At 32.4% G+C, this 16,562-nt stretch overlaps 4 protein-coding genes across 5 annotated transcripts; 3 read left to right on the top strand and 1 right to left on the bottom strand.

The window, feature by feature from the left end:
- Positions 1–1,119: 1,119 nt before the first annotated feature.
- Positions 1,120–2,374, top strand: LOC119832493 (inward rectifier potassium channel 2-like). The gene is made up of 2 exons (XM_038356158.1): positions 1,120–1,163; positions 1,327–2,374. The coding sequence occupies exons 1-2, from the start codon at positions 1,120–1,122 to the stop codon at positions 2,372–2,374; spliced, it is 1,092 nt and encodes a 363-aa protein (XP_038212086.1).
- Positions 2,375–5,545: 3,171 nt separating this feature from the next.
- Positions 5,546–16,276, top strand: LOC119832689 (hepatocyte growth factor-regulated tyrosine kinase substrate-like). 2 transcript variants are annotated; one of them, XM_038356405.1, is made up of 13 exons: positions 5,546–5,579; positions 5,792–5,876; positions 5,966–6,069; positions 6,861–7,021; positions 8,081–8,196; positions 8,383–8,503; positions 8,585–8,689; positions 12,062–12,209; positions 12,573–12,733; positions 13,002–13,132; positions 13,369–13,495; positions 13,834–14,031; positions 14,368–16,276. In XM_038356405.1, the coding sequence occupies exons 1-13, from the start codon at positions 5,546–5,548 to the stop codon at positions 15,901–15,903; spliced, it is 3,027 nt and encodes a 1,008-aa protein (XP_038212333.1). In that variant the 3' UTR covers positions 15,904–16,276. The 2 variants fall into 2 exon arrangements, with proteins under 2 accessions (XP_038212333.1, XP_038212334.1); XM_038356406.1 differs by lacking the exons at positions 5,546–5,579; positions 5,792–5,876; positions 5,966–6,069; positions 6,861–7,021 and adding an exon at positions 7,538–7,795 and having other exon boundaries at positions 14,368–16,275.
- Positions 8,902–9,427, bottom strand: LOC119832691 (U6 snRNA-associated Sm-like protein LSm5). Its single transcript, XM_038356409.1, has one exon. The coding sequence runs from the start codon at positions 9,248–9,250 to the stop codon at positions 8,963–8,965; it is 288 nt and encodes a 95-aa protein (XP_038212337.1). The 5' UTR covers positions 9,251–9,427; the 3' UTR covers positions 8,902–8,962.
- LOC119832690 (targeting protein for Xklp2-like) lies at positions 9,669–11,397 on the top strand. The gene has a single exon (XM_038356407.1). The coding sequence runs from the start codon at positions 9,808–9,810 to the stop codon at positions 11,245–11,247; it is 1,440 nt and encodes a 479-aa protein (XP_038212335.1). The 5' UTR covers positions 9,669–9,807; the 3' UTR covers positions 11,248–11,397.
- Positions 16,277–16,562: the final 286 nt, after the last annotated feature.

Here is a 16,562-nt window from a genome sequence, read left to right as displayed (position 1 = left end):
AAAGTGTTATGATAATATGAGCTTATTGTGGGTATTCTTACAGGTGCGAGCGACGCCCAAAAATTGAATCGCAACCTCCTTGTTAATTAATTAATTAAAATACATACTAATTATTTAACTAATAATAACAATTATACTAGCATCAGATAGAAATTCCCTATACCATTTTTGACTTAAGCATTATTTATTCATCATACCGTAAAATGAATAAAACTCTATTATATAGGACTATAATAAGTATATACAAACAATGCGATATAATATTTTTTTTTTGCAATTGTAATTAAAGTCACACAATTTTTTTTTCTGTTTTGGCTGGTAGACATTTTAGAAATAAAAAATCTACCAACCAAAGTAGCCCTAAACATCAAACAGCAGGCAATATTATCAAATTACGCTCCCCGTTAACACCGCTGCTCTTTTGACTGTCAGGGCCAATGCTCTTTCCGGGCGGCCTCAGGTGCATCCCGCAGCCGGGATGTGACACTGGAAATGAACAAACATATTCTTGTCATACCAATAACTCTTCACTATTAGGTGTTAAGTAATAAAGCGCTTCCATCCGCCCAACGTTTCAAGGTTATTCGTAGCGCGTAATATATACCTCTAACTTTTAAACGCTACACGTGTATTACTATTTTTTTTGTTATTTACCCCGAAATACTAATAAAGTAAGCATTTATAAATTTTATATCTTGTTATTGTGGTGTAACAGAGTATAGCGCCATCTCTTGTACAATAGCGAAATACAATAAAAAATGTAAAAATCATTAAAAATATCTTAGATAAAACAAATAACTTTTTATTTTCATATAGTATTAAGGAATAGTATTAGGAGAATAGTATTGTTTCTCTTTATTTAAGATTACTTTCATGGTGATTCAAAACAAGATAGTGAAAATCCGTCAAAGTATCTCGTTTTATCTTTAGAAATAAATATTTAATTAGTGATCTTGAAAATGAGAAGACACGTACAGACGGAAGTAAACATTTAACGTTCGATGACGTTCGTCAAACGGATACTTTTAGAATTAATTACATTAGTAGTAAAGAAATAGTTCAAGTTATCATACGATACGAATATTGTGAATTTACAATCCTAATTCAAACTGCTTATAAATGGATACAAATATAAATGAAATTTCTCAATGTAGCTGTAAGCGGTAAGTAATCATTTAAATTTAGATATTAGATAATATAATATTGATTGGTCATCTAGCTATCTAACTTTACTTCATTTAATTGCTTTCAATACAAGGAATGTTGGTTAGCTATGTCTGCATAAAGTGTATAAATTAAATAATTCGTATAATATTTTATTTGCAGGCATATTCACAAAAGAATTTCTGTCCGCCTTAGACAACAAGAACGCATTGTGTTAAAATCTGGAGAACTGAATTTTGCTAAATCACACAAAAATAAATTACGATTCATAATCGATCTGGTTAAAGTATTTCTGGAAGCCAGATGGAGGTGGACAATATTGTATTGCACGATAACATGTGTTTTAAGTTGGCTTATTTTCGCTGTTGTATGGTGGGTCATATTATATTTGCATGGAGATTTAGAAGATGAACACTTACCGCTAGCTAATAATATTACAGAGTGGAAGCCATGTGTGACTGAAATATATAATTTCACATCGATATTTTTATTCAGCATTGAAGTACAGACAAGTATCGGTTATGGATCTAGGGCGATTACTTTAGAATGCCCAGAAGCCATGTTTACAATGTGTATCGAAAGCATAACAGGGAAAATAATCCAATCCCTGTTCATTGGAATTGTGTTCGCTAAATTAACGAAGCCAAAGAACCGCGCGCAAACATTGATGTTTTCAAAATACGCCATAATCAATCAGAGAGACGGTTATTTGTGCTTGATGTTCAGAGTGGGCAACACAAGAAAGTCAAGAATCATAGCTTCGTCTGTCAACGCGTACCTCATAAAATATATAACTAAAGATGGCGTTGATTTACTCAACTACGATCAGGTAATGTTAAACATAGCGGTCGATAGTTGTGATGACGTGCTGTTCATATTTCCAGTCACAGCAGTGCATAGAATAGATGAAAATAGCCCTTTTTATAATATCTCCGCTATGGAAATCTTGAAGAGTAACTTAGAAATATTAGTAACTTTTGAAGGAACTATAGAGTCAACTGGTCAACCGCTTCTAGCCAAATCGAGCTACACTGGCACTGAAATTCTTTGGGGAAGGCGTTTTATAGAACCCTACTTTTATAAAAGCAGCAAACAAGGCTTTGTTATAGACTTTTGTAAATTCGACGAGACCTATCGCATCAATACACCTCTTTGTACAGCACAAGAACTTATAAATTATTATAGAAATAGAAAACTAAAAAAAATATAATTCAATACACATCGGTAAATACCTTATTTTTATTCGCCGGATCGTATAGTTTTCCGCTTTAAATGTGGATGCAATACGAGAATAATTTTCCTTAATTCCATCACATCTTCATAAATTATCTTGAGCGCAGTCATTTTCAATTCCAAAGTAGAAAGTTTCATTTTGATTATCAATACTAAATTTGAACATATATTTATATCTTCATCTAATTTCTGAAGTTTCTTTTTGTTAGCGTGCATGCATTGTTGGAGAAAACTTTTCACAGCCATTTCTCATAATTTGATTATACACAACCTTCTTTTATCTTAGTTAGTTCTTTATAAAACTGAAATCCGTTTATTTGTTCGTCGTTATAGCCAAGTTTGTAGAATTCTTGAAATTAGTATGACACGCTATTCATACTAAACGTGGTGACAAAATGTTATCTTGCTTTTCGATAAGCGGCGAGGTAAATGATTCTATGATAAATATTATGATAACGATAACTACTTCTTTAAAACTTTATTTTGTGTCTAATTACACAATAAAAATATATGAAAATAAAATATAACCTACGTATGTATTTTTTTAATATTGGTAGGTACATAGTAAAAATTTAATATCCAAACGAATATTATTAGTTATAAATAACTAAAGTTGAGGAAAAATATTTAAGGCTTTTATGTACAACCAGCGTGTTTTGGTTTATTGTTTCGTAAATTAATACAATACATGCAATCTGAAATGCAACTCAAAATTTGGTCTAAATAACATATTTCAGCTAAGATATATATAACACTAAGAAGCGCCTTCCTATAGGAATCTATTATTTTTTAAAATTTAAAATGGTTTAAATACGAATCCTAAATTATAATGGATCTTTTTATGGGAATTAGATTTTTTTTTCACCAAAAAAAAATTATTACAATAATACATGCCTACAGGCCAATCTATACTTTCACACCTAAATATGGTGAATAAAATAAAAATAATAAACATTCGTATTATAAAACACAAAATATAATGCCAAATAGAGAACGAGAGTTGATATGAAAGGTTACAAAAACTTGAGTCACTTTTTAGGTTTCCGTACCTTAGAACAAAGAAACGGAACCCTTATAGGATCACTGTGTTATCCGTCTGTCTGTCTGTCTTTCTCTCAAGACACTTTCTCAGGGACGGGTCCAGATATCAAGCTAATATTTATATGGAATATTCAGGTCTACTGACACTGGGAATTGTAAATAAATTAAACTTTTAAGTAAAGGCAATATATAATATTAAATAAAGCACTTCATGCTGCAAATTTCTGACAGTCTCACGAGAATCAAAACCTAGGGTATGTGCTACAGGGTACTTCCCGTGAACTCCAAATCTAATAGCAGAAAGTGTGTTTTTTTTTGTAAAGTCATCTAAAATGCATTTAATAATTTAAATTAATATTACAAAATACTCCATACCTTAAGCTGTTACCAAATTAAACTTCAGTTGACAACGTAATCCAAAGAAACAGAAATTATAGCTGCACACATAAGGGAAGAATTGCGAAAAGGATAAATTTATAGTGACATCAGTTTTTTTCTCTTCTTTAAATTTTTCTATATATAAATCATTTGAACATTGTAAAACTTAAAATTAATTTCATCGAGTTCGCTTTCTGCCGATAGAATATTGTGATCATTGAAATTATGTTTCATGTTGAGATGGTTGTTAATTACCTATCTCAATAGATGTATGTGGTACTCGAGCACGCGTCGGCACTTTCGGAATTATGCCAACTCGCACCGGGGAGGTACCACAGCCCACAGAAGAGCGGCATGAAATAGCATACTGCTGTGTTTCGTTCGATGAGTGGGGGAGCCGGAAGGCCATATCCTTTTCCTTACCCATCCCAAGAACTAGATCCCTTATTTTTCCTGTCAATCTTTTCTTAATCACTTTCCAAACGTCGGCAATCTATTTGTACACGCATAAAGTCTACAATCGACCTCCAAATTTTCATGGCTTCTTCAAACATTCATGGGTGCTGGTAGCGCTTATCATCGCGACCAGGATCAGGCGACCCACTAGCTTCATTGCGCACAATGACATAAAAAATGGCGAGGGGCGTCCCCTGGGCTCATGAAACACCCAAAACAAATTTAACAACCCATCGAAGGATTTTTGAAATCAAAAGTATGTGAAACTTACACATTATTTGTCATATCATATAACATTTTATGTTAAAAAAAATGTTTAAGACTTTTAATTGCAATCGGTTCACTAGTTTTTGCGCTAATAACGAGCTTTTTTGGAACTAAAACATATATACATTAATAATGAACTGTATAACGCGTTCTACTTAGCTCTACGCTTTACCTCGCTTTACCTCGACGCTGATCATCGATTGTTATTGAATCAGTGATGTATCACTTAAAAAATATTACAACGTAAGTATTAATTATTCAGTTTTCACGTGAAATAGCTACAAATTAAACTTTTTGGGAATAGTTTTATTTTTAAATATGTTTTTTTATTGACGCAATAAAAACCTAAGGAGAAATCATTTAATTTCGCACTTTTGAGCGTTGAGTGTCAAAAAATCAAATGGATAATAAAAACTTTTGGTTTTTACATTTTTTTTGTATTTATAAATCAATGCTGGCCATTGGTTAATATTGGCACTCTTTATCGTTAGATAAAAAATATGGAAAGTATATAAAATGCATCCGTTTGGATTTAAATAAGATGTATATTTTTTTAATTATTAAAAAACTATAGCAATAAAAATATAGTGGACCTATACCGACTCCTACCTATCAAATAAGGTCATTTTGATTTCGAAATCCTTCGATGGAATGCTAAATTTGTATAGGTACATGAGACTGGGTTTGTTTCCATTTTCCTAGAGATTTTGTTTCACCATAATTCGACATAAATATACATTTATTAGATACCATACATCCATTGTTGAATATGGTCTTTACATTTAAGTATTATTTATTAGTACAATAAGTAGTTTTTCAATCACGTATTTTGCGTAAAATGAAACCCAATACATTGAAATGTCCAATGAATGACATTTACTCCTACCAATGGATAAAAAAAAATTAAAAATTGACAAAGTGAGCTGTCATTTTTCTATCCACAAAAAGATTTATCGCTATTGCTTACAAAAAATAATAAGTTTTGAATACGTAGTGCCTATCAAAAATGTTTCGAACAAGTGTATTCGATAAATTATTGGGTAAGTAATGCATGAAATGTAATATATATGTCCGCATTTATATTGTTTTTGAAATTGTTTTGCCCTATCTTCCATTAGTTTGCATCACTTTCTTTTTTACTGCATATTTTCCTTTTTATAGAACATTTCAGTCATTACAAGGTGACTTCGTTGTCATTTTACTTTAATAATGACTCAATATTTTTCAATATTCGCATTTTATATTGTTGTAGATAAAGCGACAAGTAATCTACGCCTAGATCCTGACTGGCCATCTATATTGCAAATCTGTGATTTAATTAGACAAAATGATTGTTCGTGAGTACCATTTCTGCTCCAGTTTTAACCTTCTTAATACAATGTCACTTTAATCATGTAATTACAAGTATTGTTGTTGGTATTTTTAGACCTAAATATGCAGTGGCTGCTGTTAAAAAGAAACTTTACTCTCAAAATCCTCATCAGGCAATGTTTGCATTGCTTACCTTGGAAAGCATAGTTAAAAACTGTGGTAAGAAGTAAATTATTGGTTCATTAAATGATAATCATAATGAAGTGTTAAAATTTAAAATAATACAAATTGGCTTGAAACAGTTTAAGAATCTGCTCAGCAATTAGTAAATTCATGTTCTTTACAATGTATGTAATGTGTGAACAATCATGTTTATAAAAATTTGTAATTATGTTTTGAAGATTATTTTTGAAATAAATTGTTACAATTATATGCAATTAGAGCAATATTACAAAGTTGTATTGCACTATGCATGGCATATTGCAAGCATACTGCAAGACATGCCTCCATAATTTAAAATACCTTTAGATTACAATGGTACAGAAAGGATTCCTGCAAGATTGTCTAAAATAAATTGTCACCTGTAACATACTGTTTCTAATTTGCCTATTATTTCTCAGTTAATCCAAGATAATCTATTCGTGTGAAACTACAAATCTGTGTAATGGGCATTTGATATCATGGGTAAGGTTAAGCTTGGGAAAACTTAAGTTTTAAGTTTACATAGAAATAGGAGCTCCACAAAGTGGGTTTTGTCAACTTTTATCCTACAGCTGATTGAAGTTTGGAAAAAGTAAATTCTCAGCCATACACATACCTGTGATGTATTTTTCTCACAGTCTAATAACAAAGAATTATATTTAATTCATACGGATCAACAGTCTCGCAAGTTAGATTAAAGTGTTTTTTAATCTTCCATCATCATATTCAAGACAAAACATAGCTTTAAAATATGTACACAATAAATTTATAATTGCATATGGAAATTAAACTATGCCAATATAACATAGGCTCAGGCGTTCATGATGAGGTTGCATCAAAAGCATTCTGTGAAATGCTTCGTGATTTGGTGAAGACAACTCAGCATGAAAATTTAAAGAACAAAATTCTGGAGTTGATACAAGCATGGGCATTTGCATTTCGCAACACTCCCAAATATAGAGCTGTACAGGTATGTTAATATAAATTAACATAAGCATAAGGTAGAGCTGGACTTTTATCAGCATCAACCTATTTTTGTTTACATTACATAGTACCTATGGACCCCCAAAGGTGGCCAGTTGTGGGATAGATTTCAAATGATTCTTTGAGAAGTTTTATGGCTAATACTAATGCTTCAGGGAAAACAGGATGGAGTCTGATTCATCTATTCATAATTTTTTTATTATATATTGCATATTGTTGGTATGAAAGATTTATATTTTTAAATATGAAACCCGATTAAGTACATCCAACAATGTGATTGATTTTTGTTTATGTATTAGTTAATTTGAACAATATTTTATACATTAATAGCTGTTTGCCTGAGAATTTGCAGGTTTCTAATGGTTGAATTTTTTTTTTAAATTGGTCCAGAGATTTTTGTGTGAAAATTTTACAAACATTCACAAATACTAAAGCTTCCTCTTTATAATATTAGTCTAGATTTATAATAAATTACAATAGTTTGACCACTACATTTTACTTTTAGTTGGTAACAGAGTAGTGTTATTCTATATTGATTTTCTTGATAATCTAATTATATCACAATTATGTCAATGTCTAGTCATCTATTGCATACTTCTTGTAACGCTTGTAATGCATAAATTTGTATTTATGTATTGTGTGCATGTGGTGATAAAATCTTCTAATAATATATTTTAATAGCAGGACTAGTGTCAATGACCTGATTATATGTATTCAATTATGTTTACTTTATTATCTTGTGTTTCTTTGTATGTTTGAGGTGAATGTATGATTTAATTATATAATGATTATTTGTATGTAAATAATGTATGCTCATATATATTTAACTGTACAATTTTTCATAAAGACTGTACCTATACAAGATATTGTATAGTATGTATTGTGATGTCATTGCCTGATTATTATCACTTTACCTGACAGTATGACTCATATCATGCTAGATGCTGTTTATCAGAACAAGTGTCATTGTTTAAAAACATAAATTATATACAGAATATATTATATACCCAGTGTGAAATTAAGTTTTAAACACTTATTTATCCAGGATACAGTGAATATATTGAAAGCTGAAGGACATAAATTTCCTCCATTGAAAGAATCTGATGCAATGTTTTCTGCGGACACTGCTCCTGAATGGGCAGATGGTGAAGTCTGCCATAGGTATGAAGTATTTTTTATATAATTAAATACCTTAGTTGGAAAAATTTTTATTAACTTCAAATAAACATACACATAATTTACATATTGAAAGTATAATTAGCTTTACTAATGTTATGCGTGACTATGATGAGGAAAAAAGATTTCGACATATTTTGATTGAGTTGACTCAGCAAATATTCTATTTAGGTGTCGTGTGGCTTTCTCTTTGATGGTGCGCCGCCATCATTGTCGTGCTTGTGGACAAGTGTTCTGTCAACAGTGCAGTTCCAAAACTTCTACTTTGCCCAAATTTGGTATTGAAAAAGAGGTAGGTAATAGTTCTAAATGGTTAATTACTTAATGAATCATAACAAATGCAGATTATAATTATTTTTGTTATGAAAAAAAGGTACGTGTTTGTGAGGCTTGCTTCGATAAAGTTAGCCGTCCACCATCTTCAGCAAAGATTGAGATTGTTGACACATCAAGTGACTATGGTCCTGCTCAACCACAGGTTAGTCAATTATATTATCTAAATTTACTCTTATCTAATGATGAAATATTATCATTGCAATTTTGTGTTACAAAAAATAATAAAGTGAAGTTTTATTACTTTCAATAACTAAAAAACAAACAACCATACTATCAATATATCTTGGCTGTTTAGTTAAAGACATTTCATAAACTTAATCTACAATGTTAAAAACAGGGTAATAAAATAGGGTATAATGTTATTAATATTTATTTCTTAAATTCTTATGTGTAGTGTATTATTACAAAATGCTAACTATTGTCCTTCATATGATTCGCCCGGCATTTCTCCACCAGGAACTAACATGGCTATATTCATACCGTTAAGAAGTATTTGATCAAGCTTAGTTATTTTTCTGCCTTCTGGTGTTGATTCATATTCTGTGACGTCATCTAACAGCATGTTAACAAAATCGTCAAAACCTTGTAACGTTCCAACCATTTCTTTATCATTTTTCATAATAATATGAATACGCGACCCTATACATTTGTCGACAAGTTCCAGTGGCAATAACGTGTTGGGATTTGGAAGTGCTTGCGCCATTTTCAGGGTTTCAAATATGTACGATACTGGTATAAGTTAATTATTAATATAAGTGAATTTTAAATCAAATATCTATTAAATAGTTAGTCTCGAAAGTAAAATTCGTACAAAGTAAAAACAGCTCAAATTTACAAGTTTCTAATGACAGTTGACACATGACACTAGACAATGCAGGTTTGACAAATGTCCCGCGTCCTTTGCCACACATTGCCAGAATTATCAATGAACTTTTATTAATAAATATTGAGTATAATATAATTGCTCTTCGTAGGCTTTAATTGAACCATTTTAATACGTTTGTTAAATTTGTTTTCAATCTCTGAAACATTCTAGATTTATTAAATTTCCAAATTGAAACGAAAAAGAATCATAGACAATATATCGAACTTTCGACACTGGCAATTGTTCAATTGACAATTTGTAATAATGAAAACTGAACGTTTGAATTAACGAATAACAAAGCAATTGTACTCGTAGTCGTATACCGTGAGTCGTTATTTGAATATTGTTTCTAGTTTTATTTTATGTGTTAGTCTAAAATAGTAAGGATTTTCAAAATGCCAAGGGACTACGTAACAAACTTTCGTGGAGATGTTTGTTTTACACCAAACGGTAATATTCGCGTCAAAGAGGAACCAGTCTCGCCTGACGATAATGATTTCGGTGACCATAACAAATTGGATTATTTGGAAAACGGATTTGCTTCTATGAGAAAGTCTCTTTCTATGAATGATATCGCTATACTTAAACAGGAATTTTCTAATTTAGACTTTGACAATGATGAGGATCGTGCTTGTGAAAGATATCATAAACAAACTGGAGGAAACCATGAATTGTCGAAAACAAAGTTTGTTTCAATGGCTGAGGCCATATATCACTATGAGAGAGATACACCAGGACGTTTTCGTACTTCTAAACCTAAATTATTTCAACCTCAAAATGTAATAAGCAGATCTAGGTTGACTATTGCGCAATCTCCTATGTTACGGTGTAAAACTCGAGCACGTCCTCGTCATATCATGTCACAGAAAGAAAAAGAAGAAATGGAGTTGGAAGAAATAAGAAAGTTTAAAATTAAGGCTAATCCTATTCCTAAATCTGTGATTATTGGTCCAGTTCACTTACCAGATGTGCCAAGAAAGCCTATGACAATTCCAGAACCATTTAAACTTACTGAATTTCATAAGAAAAGTGTTCAATCACCTGAACAAGCACATCACTTTAAAGCTCGTCCTGCACCAAAACATATACTTGAGAAGCCACAGATTCCAATTAAGCCTGTTACAAATATTACTAAACCTGTCAGTCCTAAATTTCATTATAAACGAGCAAACTCTACTGATTGCTTAAAACATGAAATCAAACCATGTGACATGCCATCTAAGGCTAAAAACCAAGAAAGAACTGAAAAAAATATGATTCGACATGGTCCTGTCAAACCAGAACCATTTTCATTTGAGAAAAGGGATGAAGAATCAAAGAGACGCCGAGAGGAAAGAATTAAGAAACAGTTAGAGGAAGAGAGGAAAATGGCTTCTCAATTTAAGGCTCAACCTTTACCAGCCGCTGTAAAAAAAAGGATGCATGCTACAACAGGCATTGGTTCTACTGCCTCTTCAGAAAATAAAGAAAACCATGTCAAGTTTGAAGCTAAACCTCCTGTAGTTCTCTACAAAGAACCATTTAAGCCTGTACTCCAGGCTAATCCTTTATCAAAGCCAGTGCCCTTTGAACTTACTACTGAGAAAAGAGCAGCCGAAAGAGAAAGATTTGAAAAACAAATCAAAGAGAAAGAAAAGGAAATGGAAAGAAATAAACAGCTCAAAGAACAGGAACAGAGAGAGGCAGAGGAAAAGGCAATAGCACAATTGAGATCTACATTGGTACATCACCCTAAGCCAATCCCATCGTTAAATCCATTTATTCCAGAAAAATCAATAGGACCTCTCACCGTACCAGAAACACCTAAATTTGTTAGAAGACTGAAACAAAAATAAATGTACTATCATTATTCATAATACAAATTATGTGTTATTCTTATCGCTTTTGAATGGACTGTTTTTGGAAATTGTGATTGACATTTTATATATATTTAGCCTTAACATTTATAATTGTAGCATCATGTTTAATGCATATTATTGTAATTATGTGGTCTATAAATAAACATAATAAATAGTCATATTATTCTTTGTTTTGTCATTTACCTTGTTAGGTTTTATTTTTTTTCCATAAAGGTAATTATAATAAAACAGAACATTAGTTAGTCAAATATGATTTTCTTTTTTGTTGTTCTTTATACTTTATATATTTTTATTACCTATATTCGCATTATATTATAGCAAATCACAAATGTATGTTGAGTAATAATAGCTATGCATATAGGAATAAACAAGCTGACACTAGCATATAAAATGTGAACACCTTAAAGCAAGGTGTTCTATTATTAATTAATAAGAATCAAAGTAACAGATATAAATAAAAAAATAACGTATTCAAGTCAATGACGCGTGTGAAATGACATGTGTATAAAAATTCTTAATTGAGAATTTTCAAAAAGCCATCAAATAATTCTAAGCACAATGTTTCTCATTTGACAAAATCTTGAAAAAATGTAATATCAACATTAGTTAAAGGAAATATCATTTTATATAACAAACTTAATTACATCCCTATGGCATGTATAAGTTAGGATGTGGAGAGAATAAATAATATCAGATAAATCATATCAAACTTTACAATCTAGGTACTTCTCTCATTTGATATACATGTTTTGCTGTATTAATTTTAAATCGAATGATTTATTTTGATTAGAAGCCACCAGGGAAATCAGCGGAAGAGCTACAAGAAGAAGAGGAATTACAATTAGCTCTTGCTTTGAGCCAGTCAGAGGCTGAACAAAAGGAGAAGGAAAGACGCTCCCGCTCGTATATTGCTCCCGAACCAACTTCTCATCCAACACGTAATTATATATTTGTTTTTATTTAGTATTATTGTATATATTTAATCAGTATTATTATATATATACTTCTCGTAGTTATTTGTAAGTAGTTAATAACAGTGTAGACCAATCAGAAACTCAGAATGTATTAATAAACATTTGCCTACTAGGCCAATTAAATCATATTTTATTTTTATTTAATCTCTAATTTAATCTTTATTTTTATATACATATATATATTTATTATATCGTATATATATATATATATATATATATATATATATATATATATATATATATATAACATCAACGTTATCATCGCTTTACTTGGTCGAAGAGCATTATAAACCGTGTACATAATATTATATGTATGTCAATTTCCAGTGTCACCCACTCCGTCGTCGGTGAGCGCGTCGCCCGAGCACGGCGCGGGCAACGCGGAGCTGTCCCGCTACCTGGACCGCAACTACTGGGAGCAGCGGCTGTCGCGCGACCCTGCCGCACCCACTGCGCCCTCCTCGCATGGGACCAATGACGCGACCGAGGTATGGGTTTTTTATTGGGACAATACAGCCACTCAAATGGGTAATGTTAAAAACTTCTTAAATCTTAACGACATGAACATCACACTTTTAAAGTTGAATTGTTTCATTTATTACTTTCCTTTTCATAAAAAGTGAAGTCCCGTGTCCCCTAGTGGGGTATGGGGCAGATGATGTACATCCGTTTCACTGATCGATTTTCTTTTTTTTTTTTTCCTTTTCATAATGAATGTTATTATTATTTTATAATACATGTCATGTTTATTATCAGGACTTCTCTAAACCGTCGTCGGCAAAATCTCAGGAAGATGAAGCAGAGGATAAAGAAATTGATGACTTTGTTGAGAATCTAAAATCCCAAGTGGAAATATTTGTTAATAGAATGAAGAGTAATTCTTCGCGGTATGTGTACTATATGCCATAAATTATTATTATTTTATTTTTTATGTCTAAAACATATCTTAAATATTCTCACTATTATTGGATCATCGCTTATCTTATCGCTACATAGAGTTCTAATAATAATTGTCCTGTTTGTCATTTCTCTTTGATTCATGTCAGTGTTTTTTTCCAGTGTACATATTAATCTAAGTAATAAAAATGAATGTATAAGATAAAGTATAATTTGTTTTTCACAGGGGTCGCTCCATCGCTAACGACACATCTGTTCAAACTTTATTTATGAATATTACAGCAATGCACTCCAAACTTCTAAAATATATACAGCAACAGGATGATAAAAGAGTTTACTTGGAGAGCTTACAGGTAATATTTAAATGATCAATTACTTTTTCTATGTAAATAGCATACGTTTCTTTGGATAAAATTTATATTTTTATACTGGGAGAATAATCGCCTTGATTGCATTGATTTCATACAAAATAAATTGAGAATTTCTCAATCAATATTTTTTCACTTGAGAAAGAAACTGTCTTTCTGTGTCTCTTCATAATTAAATCGCTAAGACGATTTCAATGAAGTATGGTACTAAGATAGTTTGTGACCCAAGAAAAGCTAATACATAATAGCGTTCTCTTATATTTTAAATTTAAAAATATTGATATTATAATGTATTGATACTACAAAATAATTTCATAATACAGGACAAAATAAGCCAAGTGCGTGACAGCAGAGCGGCGTTGGACACGCTACGCGCGGAGCACGCGGCGCGGCTCGCGCAGGCGGCCGAGGCGGCCGAGAGGCAGCGCCAGATGCAAATGGCCGCCAAGCTGCAGGCTATGAGGAAGAAGAAGCACGAGTATCTGCAGTACCAGCGGCAGTTGGCGCTGCAACGAGTGCAGGTGGGTTTTGTTTTCTATACGTTAGTTTGTTATTATTGAAAAAATCAATTCCAGAATTGATGCTGCTTAGAATATATTTGATAAAATGTTCTTTAAGATATATAAATTGGTGTTAAAGCTACTCGTATAATAATGTACTTTTTCTAATATGATATTAAAAGTAGAGCATCGAGTTTATATAACAATTTAATACAATATAGTTTAATAGCAATTCTAATATTGGACCATTTTAGTTTTACTTAGTTTCAAAGATATTATGTATGCATGCCATATTAGTTTAAAAGCTTAATGCAAAATAAGTATTTTTATTAACAATTTAATACATATCATTTTTAGGAGCAAGAGCGCGAAATGCAAATGCGGCAGGAACAACAGAAGCACCAGTACATGATGTCAAGCAGCGGTTACTACATGCCCGGTGTATCCATGCACCAATTCCAACCTGGTTTTCCCAATCAGCTCATGTACGCTCCATTTCATCCCCAAATGCCACCTCAGACAACAGACGGCTCCACACCATTGCCTGGACAAACACACATGTCTCAAGCTAATATGCCAATGAATGTAAATCAAATGGGAACAATGTCTCAATCTATGCCACAAATGAATACATTCGCTATGTCGACGTCGGGAGCTACATTGAGTCAAGTTCCACCAATCCAAGGACAAATGAATCAACCAAACATGCGCCCAGTCATGGGCCAACAATTACCCATGCAGCAACAGATGATGTTGCAGCAAATGCAACAAATGCGTCTACCGTCTCAGCCCGGCATTCACCAAATGATGCCGCAATCTGTCCCAAATGGACCTCCAGGTCAAGGTGTATCGCAACCAAATTTACCCAACCAACAACAAATACCAAAACCAAATATGCCGAATCAGCCACCTAACTCTATGATGCCCCCAATGACTCTCGCGCAACCCAACATGGTGCAGCAAAACGCCAACAATCCAATGTTTGGTATGCAAATGCAGCGAATGCCAATGCTGCAGGGTAATCAACTAAACAACAATCCCCAAATACCAGGTTATCCAATTAATACTCAAAACCCCCAAACTAGTCAACAATCGGCTTCCCAAATGCCAGGTCAGCCTATGCCAGTACATAGCCAACCAATGATGCATAACCAGAATATGCCTATGCAAAACCATTTGCCTCCAACTAGCCAAAATTTACCTCAACCCCAACAACAAGGACCGCAAAATCCTCAGCAATCACAAATAACTCAACATCAGCCAATAGCTGTTCCAGGTCAACCACCACACTTCCAAAACCCTCAAATGCTAGCACAAAATCAAAACAATCCTCAAAACCAAAATATGAATCAGGGTACACCATTGCACCAGAATCAAATACCAGCAAATACTCAAGCTGGACAGATCAATTCCCCTCATAACATGGTGCCTGCTTCAATCCAACAACAGATGCATCCACCGCAAATGACAATGACTACGCCTAATCAAATGGCGCAACACATGCAACCACCACAACAGGGACAAATACCTCAAAATATGCAACAGTCTGTTGGGCAAATACCGCAAAACATGCATCTGCCTCCTAACATGCAAGCACCTCAAAATATGCAAGTGCCGCAAAACATGCAAGCGCCGCAAAACATGCAAGCGCCCCATAACATGCAAGTGCCTCAAAACTTGCAAGCACCCCAAAATATTCAAGGGCCGCAAAATATGCAGCAAGGGCAAGTACCCCCTAATAATGTGCAGGGTCAAGGGTTAAAAAATCAGCAGCAAAACTTTGGAAATGTACCACCAAATCCGCAGCCTGCAATACAACAAACTCAACAAGTCCAAACTCCTATCAAGTCTGAAAGTAATAACAACACTGCAGAACTTATAAGTTTTGATTAAAACATCAACATTCTGGAAATCTGTTATTTAATGTATAAAATTATACCACAATAGCATAGAACTGACCATATATTGACATTATCCACTTGGCTTTTTAATATTGTTGATGACTAATTAATTACACATTATCATATATTATTATTAATAAACAATAGAAGTTATCATCACAGTTTCATAGTTTCTTTTATAAATTTACGTGCAGAATAATATTGTTAGCGTCTATAGACTATATTATAGATGGTCCTTGTAATGTATATATATATATAATGTGATACAATATGGAGATATTTGTTGTGCGTAGTTAATTTAGAAAATTTAATTAAATAATAGTAATATATAGAAATTCAAATATTTTTATTTTCTCTTTTTTGCATATAATTGTTTTGTAATATTTACATAATATAAGTTATGATCTACTATGTAAAAAATAAAGTCTTAAACTTGATTGGCGTTTTTTTATTTTTTTTGGATTTGTTAGTCGACTTGAAAAAAGGAGAAGCTCTCAATTCAACTCTATATATTTTGCGGATAACTTCGTCTTTTATGAATCAAATCAATATTAAACATTTTTTGCAAGATACTTCAAGGGTGGTTCGAAATAAAATTTGATGATGGCATACTAGAAAACTAAGGAAAATTTTCTAAAATCGTAGAGGCGA

This window comes from Zerene cesonia, chromosome 15 (assembly GCF_012273895.1).
Source record: "Zerene cesonia ecotype Mississippi chromosome 15, Zerene_cesonia_1.1, whole genome shotgun sequence".
NCBI classification, from domain to species: Eukaryota; Metazoa; Arthropoda; class Insecta; order Lepidoptera; family Pieridae; genus Zerene; species Zerene cesonia.
Note: the sequence above shows the minus strand (reverse complement) of the source record. Positions and strands in the feature narration are given on the sequence as shown.

Coding starts and splice junctions, on each gene's coding strand:
- LOC119832691 (XM_038356409.1), bottom strand. CDS start 9,250: ATGGCGCAAGCACTTCCAAATCCCAACACGTTATTGCCACTGGAACTT.
- LOC119832690 (XM_038356407.1), top strand. CDS start 9,808: ATGCCAAGGGACTACGTAACAAACTTTCGTGGAGATGTTTGTTTTACA.
- LOC119832493 (XM_038356158.1), top strand. CDS start 1,120: ATGGATACAAATATAAATGAAATTTCTCAATGTAGCTGTAAGCG. Junction 1,164..1,326: donor TCTCAATGTAGCTGTAAGCG/GTAAGTAATCAT, acceptor TTTTATTTGCAG/GCATATTCACAAAAGAATTT.
- LOC119832689 (XM_038356405.1), top strand. CDS start 5,546: ATGTTTCGAACAAGTGTATTCGATAAATTATTGG. Junction 8,197..8,382: donor GATGGTGAAGTCTGCCATAG/GTATGAAGTATT, acceptor TATTCTATTTAG/GTGTCGTGTGGCTTTCTCTT. Junction 12,210..12,572: donor ACCAACTTCTCATCCAACAC/GTAATTATATAT, acceptor GTCAATTTCCAG/TGTCACCCACTCCGTCGTCG.